General features: G+C 39.5%; 1 protein-coding gene and 1 long non-coding RNA gene across 2 annotated transcripts in view; both read left to right on the top strand.

The window, feature by feature from the left end:
* Positions 1–6: 6 nt before the first annotated feature.
* On the top strand, positions 7–20989 carry LOC102028598. The gene is made up of 6 exons (XR_265127.2): positions 7–6147; positions 8162–8251; positions 10901–11104; positions 11342–11620; positions 12729–12896; positions 13918–20989. It is a non-coding gene; the product is annotated as an uncharacterized LOC102028598 (long non-coding RNA).
* A 1766-nt stretch (positions 20990–22755) lies between these two features.
* LOC106147600 overlaps positions 22756–24887 on the top strand; it is an 11830-nt gene continuing 9698 nt past the window's right edge. The window contains 1 exon segment of the mRNA XM_013509964.1: positions 22756–22771. Within this exon segment, the coding sequence (XP_013365418.1) occupies positions 22756–22771 (16 nt within the window).

Consider the following 24887-nt stretch of genomic DNA (forward strand, 5'->3'; position numbering starts at 1 on the left):
TCTCTCATGAAACTTCTTTTCCCTTCCAACAAGGCTTTCCCACTCCTAAGACCGTTACACTTGACCCATCAAGGGGCACAGCTGTAAGGACCAAAACTGTGCACCTTGGCTAATGTGCGTAACTGCACGAGGTTCACCTCGCTGGAATAAGATCGAATTTTCAGCCCCTTTAGCAGTACAGCAGGGGTGCTGATCACTAAGGCCCTAACTGTGGCCTGTAATGTGGGTGAATTTGGTTGTCTGAGTTCCTGTGTACTGAACAAGGAACCCACCCCCCTCCCGGCAACCCTGCCTTCCCCTGTCCTATTCCTCTTCCTCTCCTTTCTAACAGGGACTGCCCACTCATCAGACCTTTACACTGAACTCCTGAAGGTGCACAATTGTAATGACCCAAACTGTTCACCTTGATTACTAATGTGCATAACTGGGCATAGCACTGGAATAAGATCCTGTTTCCCACCTCTTGCAGTATAGCAGAGGTATTGATCACTAGGGCCCTAATCTTGGCCTATTATATGGGTCATTGTGTTTGAGCTCCTGTGTAGTAATTTTCCCCCCTAGTAGTAATTTTCTCTCTCATTTGAATAAGGTCCAACTTTCAGCCCCTTTTTGCCGTACAGCAAGGTTGGTGATTATAAGGCTGTAGTATTGGCCTGTTGCATGGATGATTGGGCCTGTCTCAGTTTCTGTATAGTAGGCCCTCTCCCCACCTCTGCTGTGCTCTCCTGTAATCAACTTCCTTTCCTTTTCAAAAGGGGCTTCCACTCCATAGGACTCTTACACTTGACCAGTCAAGTTGCAGAACTGTAAGGACCAAACCCATGCACCTTGAATATTCATGTGCATGACTATATGTGGTTCATCTCATTTGAATGAGATCCTACTTTCAGCCCCTTTTTGCTATATAGCAGGGGTGCTGATTACTAAGGCCTTTATTCTTGGCCTCTTATGTTGGTGATTATGTTTTTCGGAGTTTCTATTTATTATGCAGGAACGGTCCTCCCCAACCCTCTCCTGCCTTCTCTCATCCAACTTCCTTTCCCTCCTAGCAGGGACTGCCCATTCCGTAAGACCCTTACACTTCGCCGGTGTGCACAGTTGTGATGACCAAAGTCATGCACCTGGAATACCAACTTGCATGACTGCGCATAGTTTGTCTCATTTGCGTAAGATCTTACTCTCAGCTCGTTGGAAGACAGCAGGGGTACCAATTGATTACTAAGCCTGCTGATCTTAGCCTATTATATGGGTGATTATGTTTGTCTGAATACCTGTGTATCAGACCTTTCTCCTCAACCCTGCTCTGCCTTCCCCTGCTCCAACTTCCTTTCTCTTCCAGCAGGGACTCTCTACTCCGTAACACCCTTACAGTTGAACAGGCAAGGAGTTCAATGCCTTGTAATTGTAATGATCAAAACCATGCACCTTGAATGCTCGTGTGTATAGCAGCAGGTAGTACATCCATTTGAATAAGATCCTACTTTCAGCCTCTTGGTACAACAGGGGTGCTGATTATTAAGTGCTCTAATCTTGGCCTGTTATATGGGTGATTATTTGTCTGAGTTCCTATGTACTAAATAAGGAACCTTCCCCGCCTGCATCCAACTACCTTTCTCTTCCAGCAAGAACTGCCTGCTCCATGAGAGCCTAATATTGAATAATAAAGGTGCACAATTTTTTTATCACAACTATATAGCTGGAATACTAATGTGTGTAACTGCACATGCTTTGTACCATTTGAATATGGTCCTTCTCAGCCCCTTTTCCGATACAGCAGGCATGCTGATCACTAAGGCCCCTATTCTCAGCCTGTTATGTGGCTTATTGTGTTTGAGTTCCTGTGTGTACTAGACAAGGGCCTCCCCCCAGGTCTCCCCTGCCTTCTTCCATCCATCTTCCTTTCCTTTGCAGCCCACTCTGTAAGACTCTAACACTTGCACAGTCAAGGTGCATAACTGTAATGACCAGCATCACATACCTTAAGCTATAATGTAACTTCACATGGTTCATCCCATTTGACTAAGATGCTACTCTCAGCCCCTTTTACAATACAACAGGGACGCTGATCATTAAGGCTCCTATTGGTCTGTTATGTGGGCATTTGTTTGTTTGAATTCCTGTGTATTAGACAAGGAACCCTCTCAACCCCGCCCTGCCCTCTCCCATCCTTCTTTTCCCTTCTAGATGGAACTTCCCGCCCCATAAGACCCTGATACTTGAACCATGAAGGTGACCAATTACATTGATCCCAGTCGTGAACCTTCAGTACTACTGTGCATAACTGCACCCGGTTCATCCCATTTGAGTAAAATGCTACCCTCAGGCAGTTCTTTGGCAATACAGCAGAGGTGTTGATCACTAATGCACCTATTCTTGGCTTATGTAGGCCTTTATACTTGTCCAGCTTGTTGTGTACTATACAAGGAAACCTCTGCCCTGATCCTTGTCTTCCAACTTCAGAGATGAGTACTGCATAAGAACGTTATGCTTAAACCATCAAAGTGCACAATTATAATGACCACAGTTGTACACCTTAGGCATTAATGTGTATAATTGCACATGGCTAATCTCACTGGAACAAGATCCTTCTTTCCAGACCCCTTTTGCGGTAAAGCTGGGGTTTCTTAATACAGTTGTCCATCCTTATTTGGAATATTACACTGATGATTATATTTGTCTAGGTTTCTGTGTACTAGACAGCAACCCGCCTCCCCCCCTCCCCCCCGCTTCCTTTGCCTTCCAGCAGGGTGAGGACTCCATAGCACCCTTAGATTTAAAGAGTCCAGATGCACAGCTGTAATGATTGCAACCATGCATTTAGGACATTAATATTCATAACTGCATGTGGCTCACTTCATTTGACTAAGATCTTACTCTCAACCCCTTTAGCAGTCGAGCAGAAACGCTGATCCCTAAAGCCTCTTCTTGGCTTCTTCATGTTCTTAGTTACTAGATAAGAGTACCCTATCCACTCCCCCTTTACTTTTCAAATGATGATGCCCACTACTGTAAGATCTATATACTTGTACAAAGTATGTAGTTTTACTCGTTCACAGCTATGTCTCTGGGACAGTAATGTATATCATCAGGACATAGTTCATCCTATTTAACTAGTTACCCTCTTACCCTCCATTTGCAGCATACCAAAGTTTCTAAGTCCCCTTTTTGTGACCTGTTACTTGCAGAGTTTCATCAGGCTGGGTTCTTGTGTGCTAGACAAGAACACCCCATCTCTAACCTCGGCTTTTTAATGAGCAGTGGTGCTCGCTGCTTAAGACCTTTACATTTGGACAGGTACTGTGCATTATTGCAGTTGTGCACAGCTCTGTTACTTCTAGGACCATTGTACCTCCTTTGCACTACTGCAGGGGATATATATATATATAATTGAAATTTTCTGTTGTCTTTGTCAGAGGACTAAGGTCATACCCCTCACATTTCATGTGGCCTGCAGCAGAGTGTTGATAACCAAAGTCCTGATTTTGGACTGTTAATACATACAATTGCATTTATTCCTGTATTGTGCACTACTAGAAAAGGATCCCAACCTGTTTTCTTAGTATTTTCAGCAGAAAGTTCCCACTACTTAAGACTCTTTCGCTTGGAAACTTCATGTACACAAACAAAATTTTCTAAGCATGTCTAATATCAGAACTCCTGTACCCTCTTTGCTTTAAAGCAGAGAGATGCTTTCACTTAGTATCCTTTCATTTGGGCTTCAGTGTGCCTTATTAATATAATCGCCCCTCCCTTTTGTGGACTAGAATTTTATCTCCTTATATCCCCTTTGCATCAGGAGCATGTTAATGATGAGTGAGCCTTCTCATGTGAGTGGTTACATGCTTAATTATCTTTGTCTGTGGACTTGTGTAGTAAAAAAAGGACATTATATTATTATCAGTGCCTCTTGATCACTGCTGAGGAGTACCATTTATAATGGCTGCTCTTGAACAGTTAGTGTACAATAACCAATTACAGTTATCCCGAGCAAAGATCATTAAATAGGACCCTGCACCCTCTGTATGCATCAGAGGTGTTGACCAAGACCCCTTGGATTGTTAGTGTGAATATAGTTACGTATGCCTAGGATGCTATATCCTCTTACTCCCCCACTGCCTTACTGTAGGAGCTGCTGACCACCCAAAACACCTCTTGAGACTGATAATGGGCACAATGACAATTATTAATGTTTTTTTTTCTCCTAAATTATCTTGGGACTGTTAGTAGGTACAATGGCAGTCATAAATGGTTTTTTCTTTCCTGGCCCTGTTAAATGATCCTCTCCCGGTTTCCCATGGCATTAATAAAGTGCAAACATTGCAGTATGCCATGTACTTGTGCATCAAACAAATCACCCATACTTCCATACCTTTTTCATTGTTTCAGTATATAAAATCCCAAGTAGCCATGGTCTCACCATTTATACAAGGTCTTCTCTCTCTCCTGCCCCTTGTCTGCCTTGCGTCCCTTCTTAGGGACTATTTATGCTCATAATATGGCCATTAGATATGACTGTGCTCCCTCTCCCACCCCCTCCCCCTGCCCCGGCCCTTTTACTTCTTTGCTGGGTAATGTTGACTGGGCAAGGACCTTTCTCTTGGGCTTACCAAGTTTAATAATCCCACATGTCATTAGTTTACCCGCTTTTACTGCTGTAATGTCTCAGTTGTACCTTCCTTGGTCCTGCCCATTAGACATGGAGTTCTCCACTTCCTTTACGTTGCTCCTGAGTAGTGCCAGTTACTCAAAGCCACTTGTGTGTTACCAATGAGCACAGTGTACATTGTCCCATTTTTTTTTTTTACCCCATCAGTCCCAGATGTCCCTATCACTTTGATGTGTTGGTGCAGTATTACTTATCAAAAGCAGGCCTGAATTAGATGGGTGAGCCTTCACTCTTTTTCTTCCATTCATTAATAATCTCAGTTCCAATTATTGGCATATTCTGGGGACAAGAACCTTGCCGCCTCGGTTGCTGTTTAATTGTGGAAAATATGCAAGGCAAGCGAGAGTCAAAGAGCTGGATTGCCACCTTTGAGTTGGGGCTTTCAGTATACAGTATCAACTGAAAAACTTTCTCCCCCAGGAGGAAAGTTAGTGCTTTATCTGCAGTTTTCCTCTCAGAGCATATTACCTGGCTAAGAATCTCACATCTTGTCCTTTGTATGTTACTGTTGTATGGTGCCAGTGGCCAGGTTACAAACAGAAAAATTGCTCTTGTTATTTTATTTTTAAAGAAAGACATTTGGAATGAAAGTGGAATTGATCACCTCGTCACTAGCTTTTACTGAAGCAAAAAAAAAAAAAAAAAATCCATTTATATTATATACTTGGTGACCAGTTTCTCATTTTACTGGGCTAGATCACCATGAGTCTTACTGTCTCAGTACCGTATTACCGAAGGAATTCTAGAGTGGAACTCTTAGCACCAGAATCTTTGTTGGGCCTGTACTACAATGTAAGAGCCAATTTATCTTTGGGTTTTACCGTGTTTTGCTTTTAGGAAAATTACCTAAATGTTTCATCCTTAAATTCTTCACCTTAAGCACTAGCCTTTTCTTAATTCAAGAAGATTGCTATAAATGGATTAAATGAGAGAACATACGCTGAGGTGCTTTTGAAAACCATAGGCCACCTTATTTGATTAGTCTGTTATATAAAGTGTGCCATTAAATTCTGCTAATAATTTGAAGTGGTTTGAAGAACCACCGTAAAGATTTACTCTTAAATGATGGGACCTGTTTCCCCATTTTAAGAAAAATAAGTCAAGATCTAATCATTCTTCTAACCATAAACTTTTAGTAAGTGTAGTAGATGCTTAATAAAAAAAAAAAAATCCCATGCTCTAAGTGTATGAGGCAGTGATGGCAAACTTATGGCACACTTGATGCAGTCGGCTGTCTGTTGTCATTGAAAGCTTTAAAAGGTTCGTTTTCGCTGCTATAAGGTGTTCGGTGGTAACTCAATATTTAGTGTGAAATAGCTGAATCGAATAACTAGTCGTCCCAACAGCCATTCATTGTGGTCATTGAGAAGGGATACTATTCCTCAAGAAGGACGTCAAAAGATCTGCCCAGCTCGGGATGCCGTTTGCATTACTAGCTCCTTGGACAGCTGTAAGAAGAGTTGCTGGCTTTTTAGAATACTGTGAGTACTGTTTGGTAGCTATTAACTAATGTTTTTCCTGTTTTATTTTCTTTCTTTCTATAAGATGATGCCCATAGAAAAGTCAGAAGGTTTTAGTAAGTGTCTTTGCCTCTTCTCAAATCATCTGCAATAATATACATACATAATACATATATATGTTAACCATCAGATTTATGGAATTAAATATTGTGTACCTAGCCCTATGCTAGGTTACCCTGAAATGAGCGTTAGAAATCATATCTTACATAACTTCATCCCTGGGATGATTGTATTGTTGAAGAGCTAATATAAACACACTTGAAGTAACTTTAGGAAATGATGATAAAGTATTGTTTTGAAAGAATTATAAGTAATGGAAGGTTTTTTCTTTCTTTCTTTCTTTCTTTTTTTTTTTCTTTGGAGGCAGAGTCTCACTATGCAATCCAGGCTGGCCTTGGACTTATTATGTATGTAGCCCAGGTTGATCTCAAACTCACAGTGATCCTCCTACTTCAGCCTTCTGTGTACTGGGATTACAGGCATGTGGCACCATACCTGGCAGTGATAGAGTTTTTAAAAGGGATCTCACTAGGGTTTGAAGTTGATAGGATAAGTTTAGTTTATTTTTTGTCTTTTTGAGACAGGTTTTGATATTCAGTTTAGGCTGACCTTGAGCTCACTTTGTAGCCCAGGCTGACCTCAAACTCACAGTGATCCTCCTGCCTCAGCCTCCCCACTGCTGAGATTACAGGCGTGTACCACCACACCCAGCTGATAGGAGTTTCCTTTTTCTTTTTGAGCCAGGGTATGATTAATACTGTAGCCATCTGGGTAGTCCAGTTGGTTTATTTTAATGTCTTTTTAAAAACCTGGAGACATGGAAAGATATTAAGGAGATGGAACCTGCCCATTGTGTTTGGCTATATGTCAGGGATGCAAATAGGTAATTATTAACTTTCAAGCTTAAGCTTTTCTTTTGGTCTTTTTTGAGACAGGGTCTCGCTATGCAGTTCAGGCTGGCCTTGAGCTCACTTTGTAGCCCAGGCTGGTATCGAACTTGCAGCCATCCTTCTGCCTCAGCCTCCCGAGTGCTGGGATTACAGGCGTGCTCCACCACGCCCGGCTAAGTTTAAGCTTTTCAAAGTCCAGGGCTTGGGCTTATAAACTTGATACTTTGGCTGTTTGTACCATTTTGCTGTATTTCTACCCAAGAACAGATGACCGTGGATAATCCAAATCAGAGATACGTTTTAATTTGGAATCTTTTTGCCAAGCAATACAGTGGAAACATACAAGTTTTATAAGGAGGTCTTGATATTGTTTATTTTGTACTGTAGTTTATTTTACCCTTTTCCCTTTACCGTTTTCAACAGGTACCATGGCAAGCTAAAACAAGTTTAACCTTCTTGATGTAAATCAAACACAGATGTGGACACAGATGTCCACATTGAGGAAAAATCCTCCTTCACATAAAATTTGAATCTGTTTTGGTGCACGTCTATGCATCCTAGCAGGAGCAGCAGGAACCATGAAAATGAGCTGGGCTTCTTTTACTGACCATTTTAATGTCCATATTTCCTAAAAAACTTGCCCCCTCCCAAAGCCTGGCAATATTGGCTGTCTAGCCAGGGGAAATAAATACCTTGAATCTTTTTGGAAGTGTGTTCTGTGGCATTGTTTCTGTAGCTCTAGCTGTGTTTCAGAATGAAACACTTATTTATTTTTTGAAACACCTTTTAAAGATACAAAATTTTCTGAGGTCTTAAAGAATAGATTTTGTGGATTGCTGACTTAAGAAAGTTACTGGAAATGTAAACACGTTTTCCAATTTTAAGTTATCTTTGTCAAAGACCTGTCTTACACAACTCATAGAACTTGGAGATGCATGAAAATATATCTACAAACCCCCAGAATTCTTATCATTCCAATTTGATGAAAAGTGATCTGTGTTTATTAAAATGCTTTATTGCTATTAATCAAATTGTCATTCAGTATCAACATATACCAATAACCATCACTGCATTTTTTTTAAAAGGATGAATTTGAAGCTGGCCTCTGCACCCTGACTCAAGACGAAGATGACTCGATTTTAGGTGGATTGATGACTGCAAGACAGTATCCAAAGGTGAATATTGTAATTGCATTTTAGTTTATTGCTTGAAATAATCTCTGTAATTGAGAAAAATCTCTGGCAATTGTCAAAAGGGATGTTCTAGAAGTGTGGGCATTTTCAAAATTGAGATAGACCTTGTTTTAATTCAAACATTGTGCCAGACACTGGAGGAAGTAACAAAACCAAAGACATTTCTGTCAAGGAATTTGCTTTCTCATGGAGGATGGCGGAAATGAACAAATCATTATGGTGGAGTATAAATTTTAATGAGTAGAGCAAACACATTAAGAAGTTCTTGGAGCGTAAGGAAGATGACAGAGGAATCTCAAAATTCTTGTCAATGAATACTGAAAACTAGATTCGTAGTTCTGTATCACTTGCAGAAGGTAACCACTTTCTCTGGACTTAGATCCACCCCTTAAGGGAACGGGCATGCTCTTTGAGTATGCCATTATCATAATAACAGACAAAACCAGAGGACTGACGCTGACCTTAATGCAGCCACATTCCCTCAGCAACCTAACAAAATAACAAGGTAGTTTAGAGGTAAAAGCCACAATAACCTACAACTTGTATAACATTGAGGAAATCAGAATATCTTTTTTGTGAAGGACATTCTGAGTATGTGAAACTTGAGGACTGCATACAGCTAGGGAGTCTCCAAATTCAGCAGTTTTCCTTTTGAGATTTGGACAAGATTCAGCTAATCTTGCAAGCCACCTGGAGAAACAGTTAGTTTGAAGAATTTATTGTCGTTAGATTTTTTTTTTTTTTTTAAAGAGAGAGTCTTGCTATGTAGTTCAGGCTGACCTCAAACTCCTAGCAATCCTCCTGCCTCAGCCCCCTGAGTGCTGGGATTATGGGCATGTGCCACCACGCCTGGTTTAGACTTCTGTCTTTTGACTTTTAAGGATTTTAGCTTTCTTCAACTTCTTTTTAAAAGTAGAGCATGAACCAGTCTTCGTCAATTTGTACAGTTTTCTGCCTTACCTTGCTTTGCCTTTTCTTCTCCCTTTCCTTTCCCTTACCCTTTCCCCTTCCCTTCCTTTTGGATAGGGTCTCACTGTATAACCTGGACTGGGCTCAAATTTGAAAAGCCTCCAGAGTGCTGGGATTATAGGCATGTGCCCCCACATCCCTAGTCTTTTGTAGCTTTTTTTTCTCTATGGAGTTGTTAGCTACTCTCATAATTGGGGTTCTATATGGCTGTGGTCATTCTTGGTTTCTCTGAACATCCTAGAACTCTGGTGGTACCCTATCATCTAAGTTGCTCAAGAAATGTACCATGTGGATTGAATAGAAAACCAGCTCTATTTACTGTGGCAGTATTCCAGTTTAATACTGTTTACAGATTTAAAAAGGTACTGCTGCAAAATTAGGTAGCAGGCACTTTGATTGATGTGGATTGCTCAGTTTTTAAAATAGTGCTTTCAAAAGAAGCTAGGGACAATGTGAAGGACAGTTCTTACAGAGCTTATGGGATGAGACCACATTGGAGCTTTTCTAAGTGGCTTCATGGCTCTCTTAGTTGAGAAAGCTCTGACTTCTCCTTCCATTTGGTTTGGGCTTTTAGTTTCTTGATCCTCATAATATTTTGTGGTGAAAACACAAGAGCATGAATAGTCTGCATTCTAGATCAGTGATGACAAACCTTTTAGAGCTTTCAATGATAAAATGGCCCACTGTGTGGCATGTGTGCCATCAGTTCACCACCACTGTTCTAGATGATTGCTCATAAAGACTAGAGAATAAAACACAATTTGGGAATTGTGGTAATTATTCGGCTTTAAATTGCTCTTAGAGATTTTTTGTTGTTGTTACTTTTGTTCTTTTTTTTTGAGGCTGGGTCTCACTGTGTAGTTCAGGTTGGCCTTCAACTTACTGTGTTCCCAGACTGATCTTAAGCTCATGGTGATCCTCCTGAATCAGCCTCCTGAGTGCTGGGATTACGGGTGTGCACCACCACACCTGGCTCTATATTCCGTCATTCTTGCCATGTTCTGAAGCGTATATGGAAGTTTTCTTTGTGAATGTCTGGAGTTGTGCTGTGGAATATCCTGAATTGATTTTAAACATTTACCTTTCATGATCATTTAGACTTCAGGGAAGAACCAGAAGTCACAGGGTACCAGATCTGGTGAACAAGGAGGTAGATGAGGACACGTAGTTGTATTTTTACAACCCTGCCTTCTGTTGGGTGGCACTGAGCATCGGAATTCACCATATTTTTGATATACTTTGTAAAGATACTCAGGAAAGAGAACTTTCAGAATCACTTCAGAAAATGGCAAGAAGGATGAGATGAGTGAGGGGGGTGGGATGAGTGAGGCAAAGTGAGAGGGAGTCATTTGAGGGGATTGATAGTAATCTTCCTAATAACCAAGTTACAATCATGTATGCCTAAAATGTACCGATAAGCTTAATAAAAATTAGTAATCTTCTTTTATATAATGAATTTTTACAAATTTAAATATTTATCATGTATTTCGATCCCAACTTGTAGAGGTCAATCTAGCAGTAAGTGTCTACCCTTCAGTACATACAAAGAAAAGTCTAGATAATGATTCAGCTCAACCATTAGTTACCCACTGGGACAGAGTTTGCCAGTGTACTTGATTTTAAAATTAATTTTTTTTTTTTTTTCCTCTTTTCTCTTTTCAGATCTTTGGGAGAACAGGCTTGTTGCTTTACGGTGCTAGTGACCTATTCCCTTTGAGGATCCCTAGGTGGAGATGGGGCATGAGGATCCTCCAGGGGAAAAGCTCACTATCACTGGGCAACAACCTTAGGTCTAGAGGTTTTACGAACTTTCCTGGACCCAAATGGAAAGCTGAAGACTCAAAGACAACCAGCATGCATCGATAGGTAAGCGATCCTTAGCAGCATAGTAGACATTTCAGTTAGTTTTCCACTGAGGTTGTATCCATCATTTTCTTGTGTCTGTGTTGATGAAAACAGCTTCCTAATTTCAAAGCACCTGAGTGTGAGACTGGTGAAAGCGATGATGTGAAGAAGGCAGCGGGCTTCATGAGTTAGGATGTTTAAGGTAGAACTGTAGGATGTTGTGGAGGCCTAAATTGTTCAAATTGTTCTATCTTTCAGGACAGCATGGACAGCAACTGCTGCATCAATATTGATTTCATGAGCAAGTAATTGTGTTTTACCTGGTCCTCAGTTTCCCTGGAAGCCCTCCCTACAGAAGAACTTCCAGTCATTTATATACTTCAGGTGCCTTGTGATGTCCATTAGATATAACCTACAATAAGCTGTTTGAGAAGAGAAATGAGAGAATTGTGTCTTTTTATGTTATGCTTCTGATTGATGGAAGCTTCATTACTACAGATGGAAACCTAGCCAAACGTGGCTCACAGTTATCATCAGGTGAGTTCTAGAGAACTAGGACCTATACTGTTCTTTGTATGTGAGACTAGTTGTAACTCAGGATTTTTGTAGCGAGAACTAGGACCTTACATTCTGTAGCTCAGTGATGGGAGGAGTTGATGAGGGAAGGCAAGAGTGGGAGGTGAATGTGGCTGTCCAGTGCAGTAAATCCTTATTGTGTAGACATTCCCTAATATTCTTCGAAAAGAATAAGTACCCTATAAATTCCATGATATATTTTCATGGGCAGAGCCTTTAAGATGTTATAATTGACTAGAAAGACCCGTGTATTTAGAAATTGATAAAGTTAGTAACAACTTGTTAGAAAGTCTAAGAACTTAAAGTTAAGGTGAGAGTTTTCTAGAAAGATCTATCTTTTGTACTCAGAATGTTAAGGCTGTTACCTTCTGTAGATTTTCTTATTGGGAGAATGACTTCCTCCCAGCAACCCACCTTTATCTCAGAGTTTTAGAAATGCTCTCCATGTTGTCTTTTGATAATTCTGAGCAGTATTTATTTGCTTAAAGCTAACTTAGTCATGGCATGGTGGCACATGTGCCTGTAATCCCAGCTCTCTGGAGGCTGAGGCAGAAGGATCACTGGGTTCTAGGCTCTCCTGGGTGGCAGTGAGTTCAAGGCCAGCCTGAACCACATAGTGAGACCCTGTGTCAAAAAATTAGGAGAAAATCAATAATGCTAACTTGGATTGAATTGTTAGGCTCTTCTCATTTTATCTTTATGTTTATTTTTGTGATCTCAGTTATTGATCACTTGACGGGACTCCTTTCTACCTGGTTGACATTTTAAACAAGATTCCACACTTCACTTTAAGTTGTAAGCCTATGACTGGTGATGTTCCCTCCAGTGACTCATCAAGTCTTCAGTGATGGACATTTTCCCATTTATGCCATAGTTTCTTATTCTGTTTACTGAGGAAATTTAATTCATTATATTTCTAAGGACCTAAAAGCTTCCACTTTATAGTTTTCTTATACTGTGTGGAAGCATTTTTTAATAGCTCATTAATTTGAATCTTTTATAACTGTAGCATAGTACTCAATACTTGATGAATAACATTTATATGGTTTCCTCTCTTGTTTTTTTGTAGCTCCTGTTTGTTTCCTTCATATCTTTTGAATCATTGTCCTTTCGAAAAGCAATGCAAGTGATGGGTCTTCAGCAGGACCAAGAAATGTAAACATGCCAAAGGAAGTCATCTTTCCTATCTGAAGATGAACATGCTTAGTACTATAACATCTGAGAATAGCAGAATGCAGTAAGTTGTGGATGTTGCAGTCCTGTAGGTATTGGTTGGGAGTTGGTGTTAGATGGAGTATGGTGGTCTAACATGAAGCAGAGCCAACTATGAGATGGGAAGATGATTAGTCTCCCTAGTCTCCCATATTACCAGCTGGCCTTACTGAAGCAACTCAAAGATATTACGGTCTGCTTACCAGTTGTATCACAGAGGAACTTAGCCTCTCTTTGTCCTGTTGTGTATCTTCATTGCCTTAAGTGCTCTGCTATTCTTACAGGCTTAAACATCGAAAAGCCTAAAAGGTAGTTTTTGCTTTCTATTGAAAGCATGGCTCTTCTCCATTTGTGAGAGAATCTATTCGCAGTTAAGATTTAGTGTGAAAAGAAAACTAGATCCTGAAATAGCCTTTTTAATTATGTAGGATGTAAAAACCAAGTCAGTTTCCTAAAGGGATGTGGGGGGGAAGGTAAATCCAAAAAAGGAGAGGATTGAATAAGGGCCTTTTATTAAAATACTCACTCATCTGTGAAATCTTGTTTGGCTTTTATGGAAGTCCTTGTAAAGAGTTGTAGCAGAGTGTTAAAAAACACATATTTTGTGTTTAATCGTTTTTGCTGCTCATTAGATGTATGACTTTTGACCATTTAGAGTTTCTAATTAGGTTTGTCTGTTGCTGAGGGTTAAATGAAATCATGAATGTAAAGTGCTTAGTGCAGTGCCCGGTATGTGGCAGATAAAAGCTAACCCAAGGAATTTCCCAAGTACCTTAGACACAATACAAATGGCCACTGACAGTCTCTGGTGGCAGATGGAATGTTGTGGTTCTATATAAGAATTCCTCAGCTGAAAATTTATGAGTAGAAGGACACCTGTATTTTTGATGTTATTATATATTGTTATTAGAGGTATTGATAGAAATAACCATTTATTATAGTTATTAACTTCAATTTTTTATTTCCTTTTGTCATCTTTTTGTGTCTCTTGTGTCCCTCTATGTTGTCTCTTGCTTATTTTCTGTCTGCCTTTGCTTATCTCTTAGTCATAAATGTGTATTTGTCTGCTTGTCTATGTCTTCCTTGAATAGCTTTGTGCTTCTCTACCTTGAGTGTGTCTTCTTGCCCATTTTCCGTGTTTGTCTTGTTAATTTCCTCTGTGTGCCTTTTGCTCATTTTCTATTTTTGTTCCTAAGTGTGGTCTGTGCCTTGTCTTCGATGTATGTATCTCTCCTTTTTTCTCATTTTGTTTCTCTTTGCTCTCCTGGATCTTGCTTTTCTTTCACTTATTCCTGTATGTCTCCTCTTTGGTCATATGTTGTGTGTTTCTCTTGCACTTTTCTTATTGTGCCTACCTTGCTTTTTCTCTTTGTGACTTGTGATTGTCACCCTTTCCTCTTTTTGTGGTTTGACATTTCAGCTTTTTCTGATTCTGGCCTCTTTTCTGCTATGTCTCTTCCCTATCTCACGTTTTTCTTTTCTGCATTTCCTTTCTACCTTTCTTGTTCCTCCTTTGTGTATCTCAATGTTTCAGCTGCTTGTGACTTTCTATTCTAGCATTCTTGTCTCTGATTGCTTACGCTACTTTTCTGCTTTGTCCTTTGCCCTTTTCTACTCACCTCTGAATATTTCAGCCTCTTCATGAGTCTATGTCTGCTCTTTGCTTTCCTGGAATCCTCTCTTGGATATTTCCTTGTTTTTATGGCCATATGTGCACGTATGTGTGTACTGTGTGTGACAGGGGCTCCCTAACCCCTTTCTAATAGATGCAGGATGTCGGCTATCAAAACAAGCATTGCACAGCTGTTCCTCATGCGAGGCTGTCCTGTGAAGATGATCTTGCACTAAAATATGTCCCTGGGATCAGTACTGAAGCAAAACCCAAGGCCTAAGAGGAGCAGAAGGAAGAAGGCCCCAAATGAGAGACAGATGGTTTGAAACTGGAGACACAACCTGAAAAGTCCATGTCCCAAGATAGGTGGAAGTCTAAGGCCTGAGACCATGAGAAATCTCAAGAGCCACGATATATAGAAGATGGCCTCAGCTGGATGGAAGGTTCAAGTCTTGAGTTAGAAGGCCAGAGATCTACGATAAGAAGGGCTGTTTCTACAGGACACAAGGAACGCTTAAGAATTTGGACCTAACATAAGGCTGAAGGACTGAATAAGCCCAATGGCATAGTTTTAAGACCTAAAAACCAGGATAGAAAACTCCAGACACAAGACCCAGAAATCAAGCCTCGCTATGTGGACAGAAGGGCTAAGAAAAACATCTCAAGGCTGTACCTGGAAACTGGAGGACCGTGACTGAGAACTCAGGAAGTAGAAACCCTAAGACCAGGGAAAGACCAAGATGAGAACTGTAAATCCAAGCACTTTCCTATTGTTATACCTCTTACTCTTGGACAGTTTTCGTTCTCCCCTTCCAGTTCTCTTATTTTCATTTAATCTTGCTTCTTTTGAGATGCGGTTTTTGTTGTTGCCATGTACCGTAAAGAAACATGTCTTTAGATTAACAATATTATGGATGGACCAATGTTGAGCCCATTTTTAATCACAGGTTTTAGCCATTCATTAAGGTTTTAGTGTTTTATAGACTTTGTTTCTCTTCATGTATATTCAATTTGAGAGGGACACCAAAATCCAGTTGCTGTCTATTCAGGCTTTTGCTACTTCGCTCAAAAAAGCAAGCTCCCATTTAGATATTTTTCATTGTTTCCTATCCCAGAAGCCCTAGCTGATGAAAAAGTAAAGCATCAGGTTGGAAAAAAAATGCCAGGCTATCTAGAGATAACGTGAAGAGCTACTCCAGGATATTAAGAATAATTAGACAAGAAGCAGACAGATGTGCCAGCCTTCTGACAAGCACCAGCCTGCCTCACCATCCTTCTTTGAGCTTAGGTGAGCAGGACTCCTGTAGTTCCTAGTAATGATTACTGAAAGGATGATTGGGCCTGGCACAGAGTGAGGTCTGGACTCCCTGCTCATAGTAGTGGCCGTATAATTTGAGGCATTGTGCCAAACCTACTCCAGGGTTTCACACCCATCTCTAGACTTGACGATGAGAGAACCTGGGACTGTTGGGTAACAGGTTTAATCTTTTCCTTGATTCTTCCACCATTTTTATGTAAGAAGTTGATTTAAGTGATGAATATGTATGAAAGCAACATAAATAACAAGAGAAAAAATATGGTGTGCTCATTAATACAGTATTGGCAATAAGGCACAGCTAATATTTGAAAGTACAATGTAACCTGTGAAACATTATCAGGGATCATGACATTTTTTTCTGTAAGGGGTCAGATTGTAAATACTTTAGATTTTGCAGGTCTTATGGTCTCTGTTGCGTAGTCTTAAGCTTTTAAAGAGATGAGAGCCATTCAGTTTGTGAGCTAAGTGGGCTTGGCCTGCTACCTATAGTTTAAGAATCCCTGGTATAAATGCCAGAGAATCTTTTCAAATAATATCGATTTCCTTCTTTGTGCCTATCCCTGTTCAGGCACTAGGATGCAGTGACTCTTTGTGATCAGATCCAGGTGACCTGAAGAAAAAATATATAAATGTGCTTTATACATTATAAAACACTTAAAAACTTGTGAATTTCAGTGTTGATAAATGTATTTAACTACTTATAATACATTCTACTGTATTATACTCTATAGATATGAAGATTAAAAGAAGCATAAATAAAAATGCTTTGTCAAAAGAATATAATGCTATGTAGACATAATAAGTGTCCAGTAAATGAATAATTTGTATATTTAAAAAAAAATTTGTATATTCGAGGCCAGTGTATTTCTAACACACTGGTTATTCGAGATAACAAAATAAAACATATGAAAACTGCCTTTAGACTGGAAAATATACTGCAAATACAAGGCATTTTAAGCCATTGTGTTCACCTCTAATGTGACAAAAATATCATGCTAGGCAATAGAAATACCAAGGGACAAAGGTATTCTCTTGGAAGAAAAAGTTTCCGAAAGGAAGTGCATATTAAAGTACATAGTAAATTAAAGCACTGTAGAAATGAGTTCCTTACTTGTTTATGAATGAATATTAACTGCCTCTTAACACATACCAGGTGTTGTTTGGATACATGAAATCCAAGAGAAATTCTACCAAGTATTTCTCCCACGTAATAAGAGGAAACCTTATGCTGTATATTATTTGGATATAAGGAAGGAGAGCACACTGAGTTTAATCAGTTGGAATTTACTGGTGAAGTCAAGTTAAATTGATAACCAGTATATTTTCTCTGGTGACAGAGAAAAGATAAAGGAATATGAGTGTGCTCTGTATACTGTAATGTGCTATAAAAGACATTGAACGTTTCTATGTGACTTAAATCTTCCTGCAAATAGGCATTTTTTTCTATAAGATTCTCATTGTATGCTGGACCCGCAATGAGAAGGATACTATAAATAGTTAAACCAGCCAGGTGTGGTGTGTATGTCTAGTTCCAGCACTTGAGAGGTTGAGCCAGGATCACTTGAGGCCAGCCTGGAAAACATAGCAAGACTGCAACTAAGAATAAGCAATACATGTGTCCTAATGTTCTGTGAACTTTAAAGCACCACATAAATGGAACTATTGACTGTCTTTTTTGGTGCTAAATGCTAGGTTTCTGAAATTGTCACAGCTATTATAGGATGCAAATAAAGCTAAAATGTTTAAGAATTGTTAGCTGTTGAACATTCAGTGTTAATATGTAAGGTATTCAATGATGAATACAAGCATGGACGGTAACTGTCCATTATGTGCCAGTGTCCCTGACACGCACTGAGAATGCAAAGATCAATTATCTATTGTATCCTGGGAAGCAATAGAAATGATGTATAAAATCAGTACTTTGTACACTGCCATTCATTTATAAACAATACCTGGGGAATAACAGGGATTATTTACTATTATCCCCAGAGATACAAGTAGGGGCACTAAAATTGATTTTTATTATTGAACCTGCAACACAGATCTGTGTGTGAATTTATAAAGCCTATACAATTTGGAATTAACTGTTGATTTAATCAGTGAGCATGAATGCTTTCTATGAGGTTCAGAATTACATACCTTTGTATGTAAAAATTACTATTACAGAGTGCTCACAGAGAAGAAATCAAGTAGTAGGTGTGAGATCCACACCAAAAGTCCACTTAACCACTCCTTCCCTTATTCAGTGATGAAGTCAGGAAGGAAGTGGATTTGTGTAAGGCAGTGTAATAAATGCTGAGCTAAGTGGACGAATAAAATCATTTCTAGAAGTTTCTTTCCCATCTGGCTTGATTGGGAAAGTGGTAGTTTGTTTTTAAAAAATCAAAGTGCTATGATTTTCCGTTCAGTTTCTTAAATATTGAGTGCTGGTAATGAAGGTGAATTGAAACCACCCTGGCCTGGCCTAGTTGTGAAGTGAAAATAAAGGGCTCCATTGTTGTAATTCATCTGATAAACAAAACATTGTTTATGTGGAACATGCCTTGTAGGTCCTAACTATAAATGAGGTGAAATGGACCTAATGAAAGGGAATAAGACCACTGATCACAGCTGAAGACAGAAAACACCTTGAATTTGATTATTGAGTAGATAATATTTGACTATCTACTTCAAGGTTGCTTGGTAAGTTTGTTAAGTTGGTCTGTACCAGAAGACCATTGACTTGACTTGGATATGGGAAAAAAAAAAGGCGATATTCATTCAGTCCTGAATGGAGACACTCATCATAGCTCCAGAAAGCCACAAGAGGCACTCACTCATTGTCCTAAAGTTAAAAAGTTTGAGGAGAACCAAGATGAAATGACTGGTTGTAGAAAACCTTTGCTCATTCCCTGACTCGGAGTCAGGACAACACTTGAGCAGTACAAAAATGTTTTGAGATTTATTATAGTAAAAATTTTATTAAATCTTAAAGTGCTGTCACTAAGTGCTGAGGAGAATGAACAAATTTGAAAACCAAAACCAAAATGCACTTTATCTCTGTAGCTTAATGATGGAAATATAACAATGAAAAATCACAGTTCTTTCTTAGTTGAAAAAATATTAAACAGCTGTAATATGTAAGACACTGAAGTGGTATGATGACATAACACCACCTCGTTGGCATGTTTGGTAGGATGGGAGTAAGAGGAGTTTCTATTTTTTCATTCATACAAGTATTGCTAAGATGATGCTAAATACTAAATGAAATCTATGCCAAAAGCCACCTTGTCTGACTTGGAGAGGGACTAAAAAAGCACCATCTATAATGTCGAGCCATTGTGTTTTTCCTGGACAGAAAACAAAAAAGATCTTGACTGCCACTTATTGGCTCAGAGATTAAGACTACAGGATGAAAGAGACCATTGATCCATTTCTTGATCCATTTTACAAGTACATTTAGATACCTATTGAATATAGGGTTGTTACGTCCTCAACTGGCCCCAGAGATGGAAGAAAAATTCATGCCTTCCCAGAGAACTTCTAAAACTTTCGGTGGTGTTTTCTGGTTATGGCTACAGCTTGGTCCCTAAATAATGCTGTGTAGTTTAATTCCTAGTTATTTCTCTTCCACCACTCTGGCCACTACGATGAGCAGGTAGCTGATTTTTGAGGAACTTGTTCCTTAAGTCGCTGGAACCCTCCATATAGTAGACAATTTTTCCTAGCCTTCACCCCATGTTAAAATTACTGACCGGTGATGGCAGGAGGAATGACAGCGAACTAGTTTCCAAACCCCATTGTCTTTGGAATCCGCTCATTCTTGAGCTTGGTTTGAAATGCATTTACAAGTTTTATCTACTTTCAGTTCTTTATATGCTGGTGCATATACACTACCTCAGTAGCTCTTTCCCAGAAGCAATCCTCAGATAGCTCATAAGTAGATTTGAGATGGAGGCATGACCTCTTTTGCAACAGCTTCTCAATTTATACTTTAGAAATGTTGCCATCAAAATACTCTCGAGGGCTTGTTATGGTAAAAGAGTATTAGTGGTTGAAAAGAGCTGAAACATTTACCAAGCTTGCTTAAAATTTATGTATAGTAGAATAAAAATTGGAAATAAGTGACAAAAACTGGAGGAAAAATGCCCTCTAAGTGCATGCTTGACTTGAGCTTTGATCTTTTCTAGTTTACAATCACTCACAGAGGGTGGGACAGGAGGAAGAGTGAAGGAAAAGGTCAAACCTCTGTCAGAGGGCGAACTTCCTTTGTTCCGGATTGGTGTTAAGAGTATTACTGGCGCAAGATCTAAATTGGGGTTGCTTTTTAAAATTGAGTGCAGTTCAAAAACTGATCACTGTTGAGATGAGGTACTGATTTGTTACCAGCTTCTGAGAAATAATTATTTTTGTCCAAATGGTTGCCACCGAAACCTTGTGTTAGATGAGAATAGGCTGACTTGAATCAGTGTGACCCTTATAAGGTAGTCTTAAAACAGGAGTCAGAATTTTAGTGCAAAATAAGAGGACCTTATTGTTCATTGTCGGTCATTGGTACTTGGAAAGCATCTAAATTGCAGTTTGCATGGCAAGCCAAGAACGGCATCCGTAAATGGAGAAGAAAATAGATAAATGGCAAAGGGTAACTGGTGGTACGAGCAAAGTTGAAGACAGTCTGGGGTGAAATGTTCTAGTTTTTGCATTGTACACTTTTAGTTAAGTATCAGAGCTGAAATATTAAAAATGTTTCACTTTTAAAGTGCGTTCCCAGCTGGGCCTGGGCACTCTCCTTTCTTTAACTGGGGTGGTGGTTTCCTGACTGACTGGAGAATATAAATGAGAAAGTAACTGAAAGCTTTCCTTTCAACAATTTCTGCCACTACTGATTAAACAAGAATGGGAGAGATTGTGCGCCCATCACCTGCTTTTGTCATGTTAATGAAATTGTGATGGACAAATCTGTTTAAAGGAAATTAGTTTATCTCTAGCTTTCTACCTCAAAGGGAATCTGCATCAAAATGCTACAGTGGAAGACACTTTGGACTTATGAACTGATGTATAACGTTGAGTATTGAGTGTTTGCAAGCTTCAAAAATCTTGCTCAGCATCAATGATCACCAAAAGGGAATGTAAAGCCATCTACTTATCACAATTGAGACAAATTTGGGAGTTTGTTGACCACTGTAAAATAAAATGTTTTTTTTGAGAACTTTGTTTCCGTGTGACAATTTCTAACTTGTCCATCCCGTAATACACTAGTTACCTCTTTTTTCTTTTTTTTAAATACTATAATCACCTTGATAGAGGAAATAATTTTTATCAAAGATACTGAGCACACAAACCCAATAGAAAATGTGACAAGCAAAAAAGTATTGCTGAAGAATAGGATGTTAGTAAGTATCAATAAACTGTAAGGTTGTGGGAATTAATAACCATTCTTAGACAAATCCATGTAATTAAAGAAGTAACAGGTCCAGACCTTGACTAGGAGAAGGAATTTTGGATGTTTCTAGAATTCTGAATTAGACACTAAATAGTAATTGGTAACGTATATGCATATGAGCCTGTGCAGTGTTCTATAAACAGTATTTCTACTGCTTTGTTTTTGACAAACTGAAAACTATTGCTTTGGGGTAAAAAAAAAGCCTTAAGCAGTTATGGGCCAGGGGCTGGGGATTTAGCTCAGCAGCACAGCACCTGCCTGGCAAGCGCAAGGTCGTGAGTTGGATTCCTGGTACCGGAGAAAAACCAAACAAAAAGCAGTTATGGGCCAAATGATTAGTGTATGTTGTTTAAAAACTGATGCCTAGAAACTCATCTTATTTGATACAGCCAAATCTCATTAAGAATGTGAATAGAGTAGGCCGGGCCTGGTGGTGCATGCCTGTAATCCTAGCATTCAAGAGGCTGAGGCAGGAGAATCATTGCAGCCTGGGCTACAAAGGGAGTGCAAGGCCAGCCTGAACTGCATAATGAAACCTTGTCTCCAAGAAAAAAAGAATGAATAGAGTTTGAGGTGATGAGATTAATGGAATCCTAGGGTGCTGCTTCTGAACTGGAGTGGTTCTAAGTAGGCGTTAGTGCTTACTTCCATTCCCTTGCAAAGCAAGATGTATGGGACAGAGAGGAAAAACAGTCTGAAACAGGTGAAATAAGGAAAGACTTTTTTTCCTGGTAATACTCCTGGGTTTCATGAATGCCCCTGACTCCCTGGTGATGGATTTTCTTTGGGACTGATTTTAGGCTTTCCATATTTGTTATGCTTAATGTTGTTATGGTTTATGTGTAGATGTGCCCCCAAAGCCTCATGCAGTCATAGGGGCGTGCTTCTAGAGTTTGTGATTGATCCATGGTCCCATGTGGGATTCTGGATTTGACTGCTACACCCACCCTGGGGTGGGTAGCTTGCATACAATATAACGGAGGGAAAGAGGTTTGCTCTTTGCCACTCATTTTTTGCTCTTGCTGCTTTTGCTGTTTGGCACTGCCATGGATCATTGCCCTCTGCCATGTGCCACTCTGCCTTGGAGCCAGCTGACTATGGACTGAAACCTCCACAAACTGTGAGCTAAATAAACGTTTCCTTCCTTAATTTTGGGTATCGGGTGTTTTTGTCCCAGCGAGACAAAAGTAACCAAGACAGTTGTGTTTGTGGTACCATTCAAAACTCTCTTCATTGTCTTGTAACACTCTGATGCCGAGGAATAGAAAGCCACTGTTCTATGGTGAACAAGGAAAGGTCAGGAAGGAAGTTTTATAAAGGTGGCACAAATAATTTGAAAATGTCCGAGTGTCACGAGGCTGAATCTGAGGATCCATGAGGTTGAAATAAAGAATCTATCCCACCCTTATAGAATAAGTTTTCAGGCTTGCTGACTCCTGCCATGGAAAAAATTTTCAGGATACATCAGTAAGAGGTAGGAGGATGGTTTATTAGAGATTTTAAGACACACTGAAGAGCGGGCACTCAGCGAAATGAAGTGCATTATAAGTGGGAACTGGGTATATTTGAGGGGATGTCTTCAAGATGTGTCATCTGGGATGTGTATTTTTACTGTCAGGTTACTCTGCAAGCCATTTACATATATTGGAGGTTGAGATATGTTGTCCACCAATATTGCTGCTTCCTTGAGGGTGGAGGAAGCACAATTTATAGAAGAAAAGGACAGGTTTAGAGCCAGGATTTACAGCCTTATTGTCTTTTTTTTTTTTTTTTTTTGACAACTTTTATTTTATTTTATTTTGCTTTTTTATCTTTTTTGAGACAGGGTCTCGCTATGCAGTTCAGGCTGGCCTTGACCTCACTTTGTAGCTCAAGGCTGGTCTCAAACTCCCAGTGATCCTCCTGCCTCAGCCTCCCGAGTGCTGGGATTACAGGTGTGTGCCACCACAGCTGGCTCAACTTTTAATAATGGAAATCATTTTGCCATTCAAGAAACAATTTAGGGGAAAAAAAATCTTCCCTATAAAAATAAAACATCAAAATTATAAATATAAGTTTTAAAATGCTCCCCTGTAATACTATCCCTTCATTTCACACCTTTCCTTTTCTTTTATTTTAAAAATAAAAGGAGGAAAACATTAACAGACAGACAACGTTTTACAAAATAGCAAAAGAACAGTAAAGACAATACAGAGTTACAAACAAAGTGGTAGGAAATTAACAGTGCTTGTTGGGTTTTTTTTGTTTGTTTTTTCTTCCGGTACCAGGAATCAAACTCAGGACCTTGCACTTGTCAGGCAGGCGCTGTGCCACTGAGCTAAATCCCCAGCCCCTTCACACCTTTCCTATTCCATCACATTTTGAAGAGAAAACAGTATTACAGCAAAGCTTAGTTTTAATTTAACACAAGGATTTGTACAATGAGAGGCTTATTGTCTTTAAGATCAGTAGGATTTTTTTTTTTTTTTTTTTTTTTGAGTGAGTTTCCTGGAAGGGAAAAAGGCTTGAGTATCTTTTGTGTCTTATAACTGCACTTAAATGCAAATTTAAATTCTTGATTTCTTTGCCTCCTTTCTACTTAGTTTTTATTTCTTGTACCTCAAAAACATTTGTTAGTATTTTTCAGCTTTCTGATTTTCTGTGGGGGTGAATGTGGGATGATCACTGTGTGTGTGTAGTTACATTTGTTTTTGGCAGGCCAAGCCACATCCACAGAGCTCATGCCTCCTCTCAGTTTACTATTCTGCCATTGGTTTTGAGAAACTCCCTTTCTTTACATTTCATCAAAAAAGATAGTGTTACTGGGTGGAGTAGACTAAGGCAACCTACAATTTGTTTCAAATTGAAATTTGTGTAATTAAATGTTCTAAAATTGAGCTAGCCATTCTGTTCACTGAGTGGATAGGCAAAGCTGGGCGGTGTATGCTTGTGATCTCAGCTACTCAGGAGGCTGATGTAGCAGGCCTGCAAGTTTGAGGCCAGCCTGTGAAATCCTGTCAGAGCAGAATTTAAAAAAATGGCTGGCTGGTGATGTAGTTCAGCCATAGAGTACCGCCCTAGCATGTGTGAGGCCCTGGGTTCAACCCCCAGTATAGCAAAAATAAGTAAAACTGAGTAGGTTGGTATGATAGAAGTGGTACTAGTTAAGTAAGTGAGGACAATGAATAGAAAGACTTTGTGTTTATTCCTAATGGTTATATCAAATGGAATACCATGATAGTTGCAGCGTGGCTGAAGAGCCTTGTGGCTATGTCCCTGACCTTTAATCCCACTCACCTTTATTGTTTTATTTGACTTGGTAAATGTAAATTTTTTTCTTTTTAGTCTTTCTGAGACAGGGTCTCACTATGCAGTTCAGGCTGGCCTTGAACTCACTTTGTAGCCTAGTCTGATCTCCCAACCATCCTCCTGCCTCAGCCTGCCGAGTGCTGGGATTAAAGGCATGTGCCACCACACCCGGCAGGTAAATGTAAATTTCTGAGGGCTTTTTATAGCTGTTATATTTGGGGTTTGTCATGGTCTTTCTCCAAGTGACAGCATTCTTAGTGATCTTTCCTTGCCACATTCTGTAAAAGCCCCACCACAGACATCAAAGTTCTAGTTTAATTCCCAGTTCCCACCCCTGCCCTGAGGTTAGATCTTCATGTTTACCATTTCTGGAATG

This window comes from Chinchilla lanigera, unplaced genomic scaffold, assembly GCF_000276665.1.
Source record: "Chinchilla lanigera isolate Chin_1 unplaced genomic scaffold, ChiLan1.0 scaffold00190, whole genome shotgun sequence".
In the NCBI taxonomy this organism is placed as follows: Eukaryota; Metazoa; Chordata; class Mammalia; order Rodentia; family Chinchillidae; genus Chinchilla; species Chinchilla lanigera.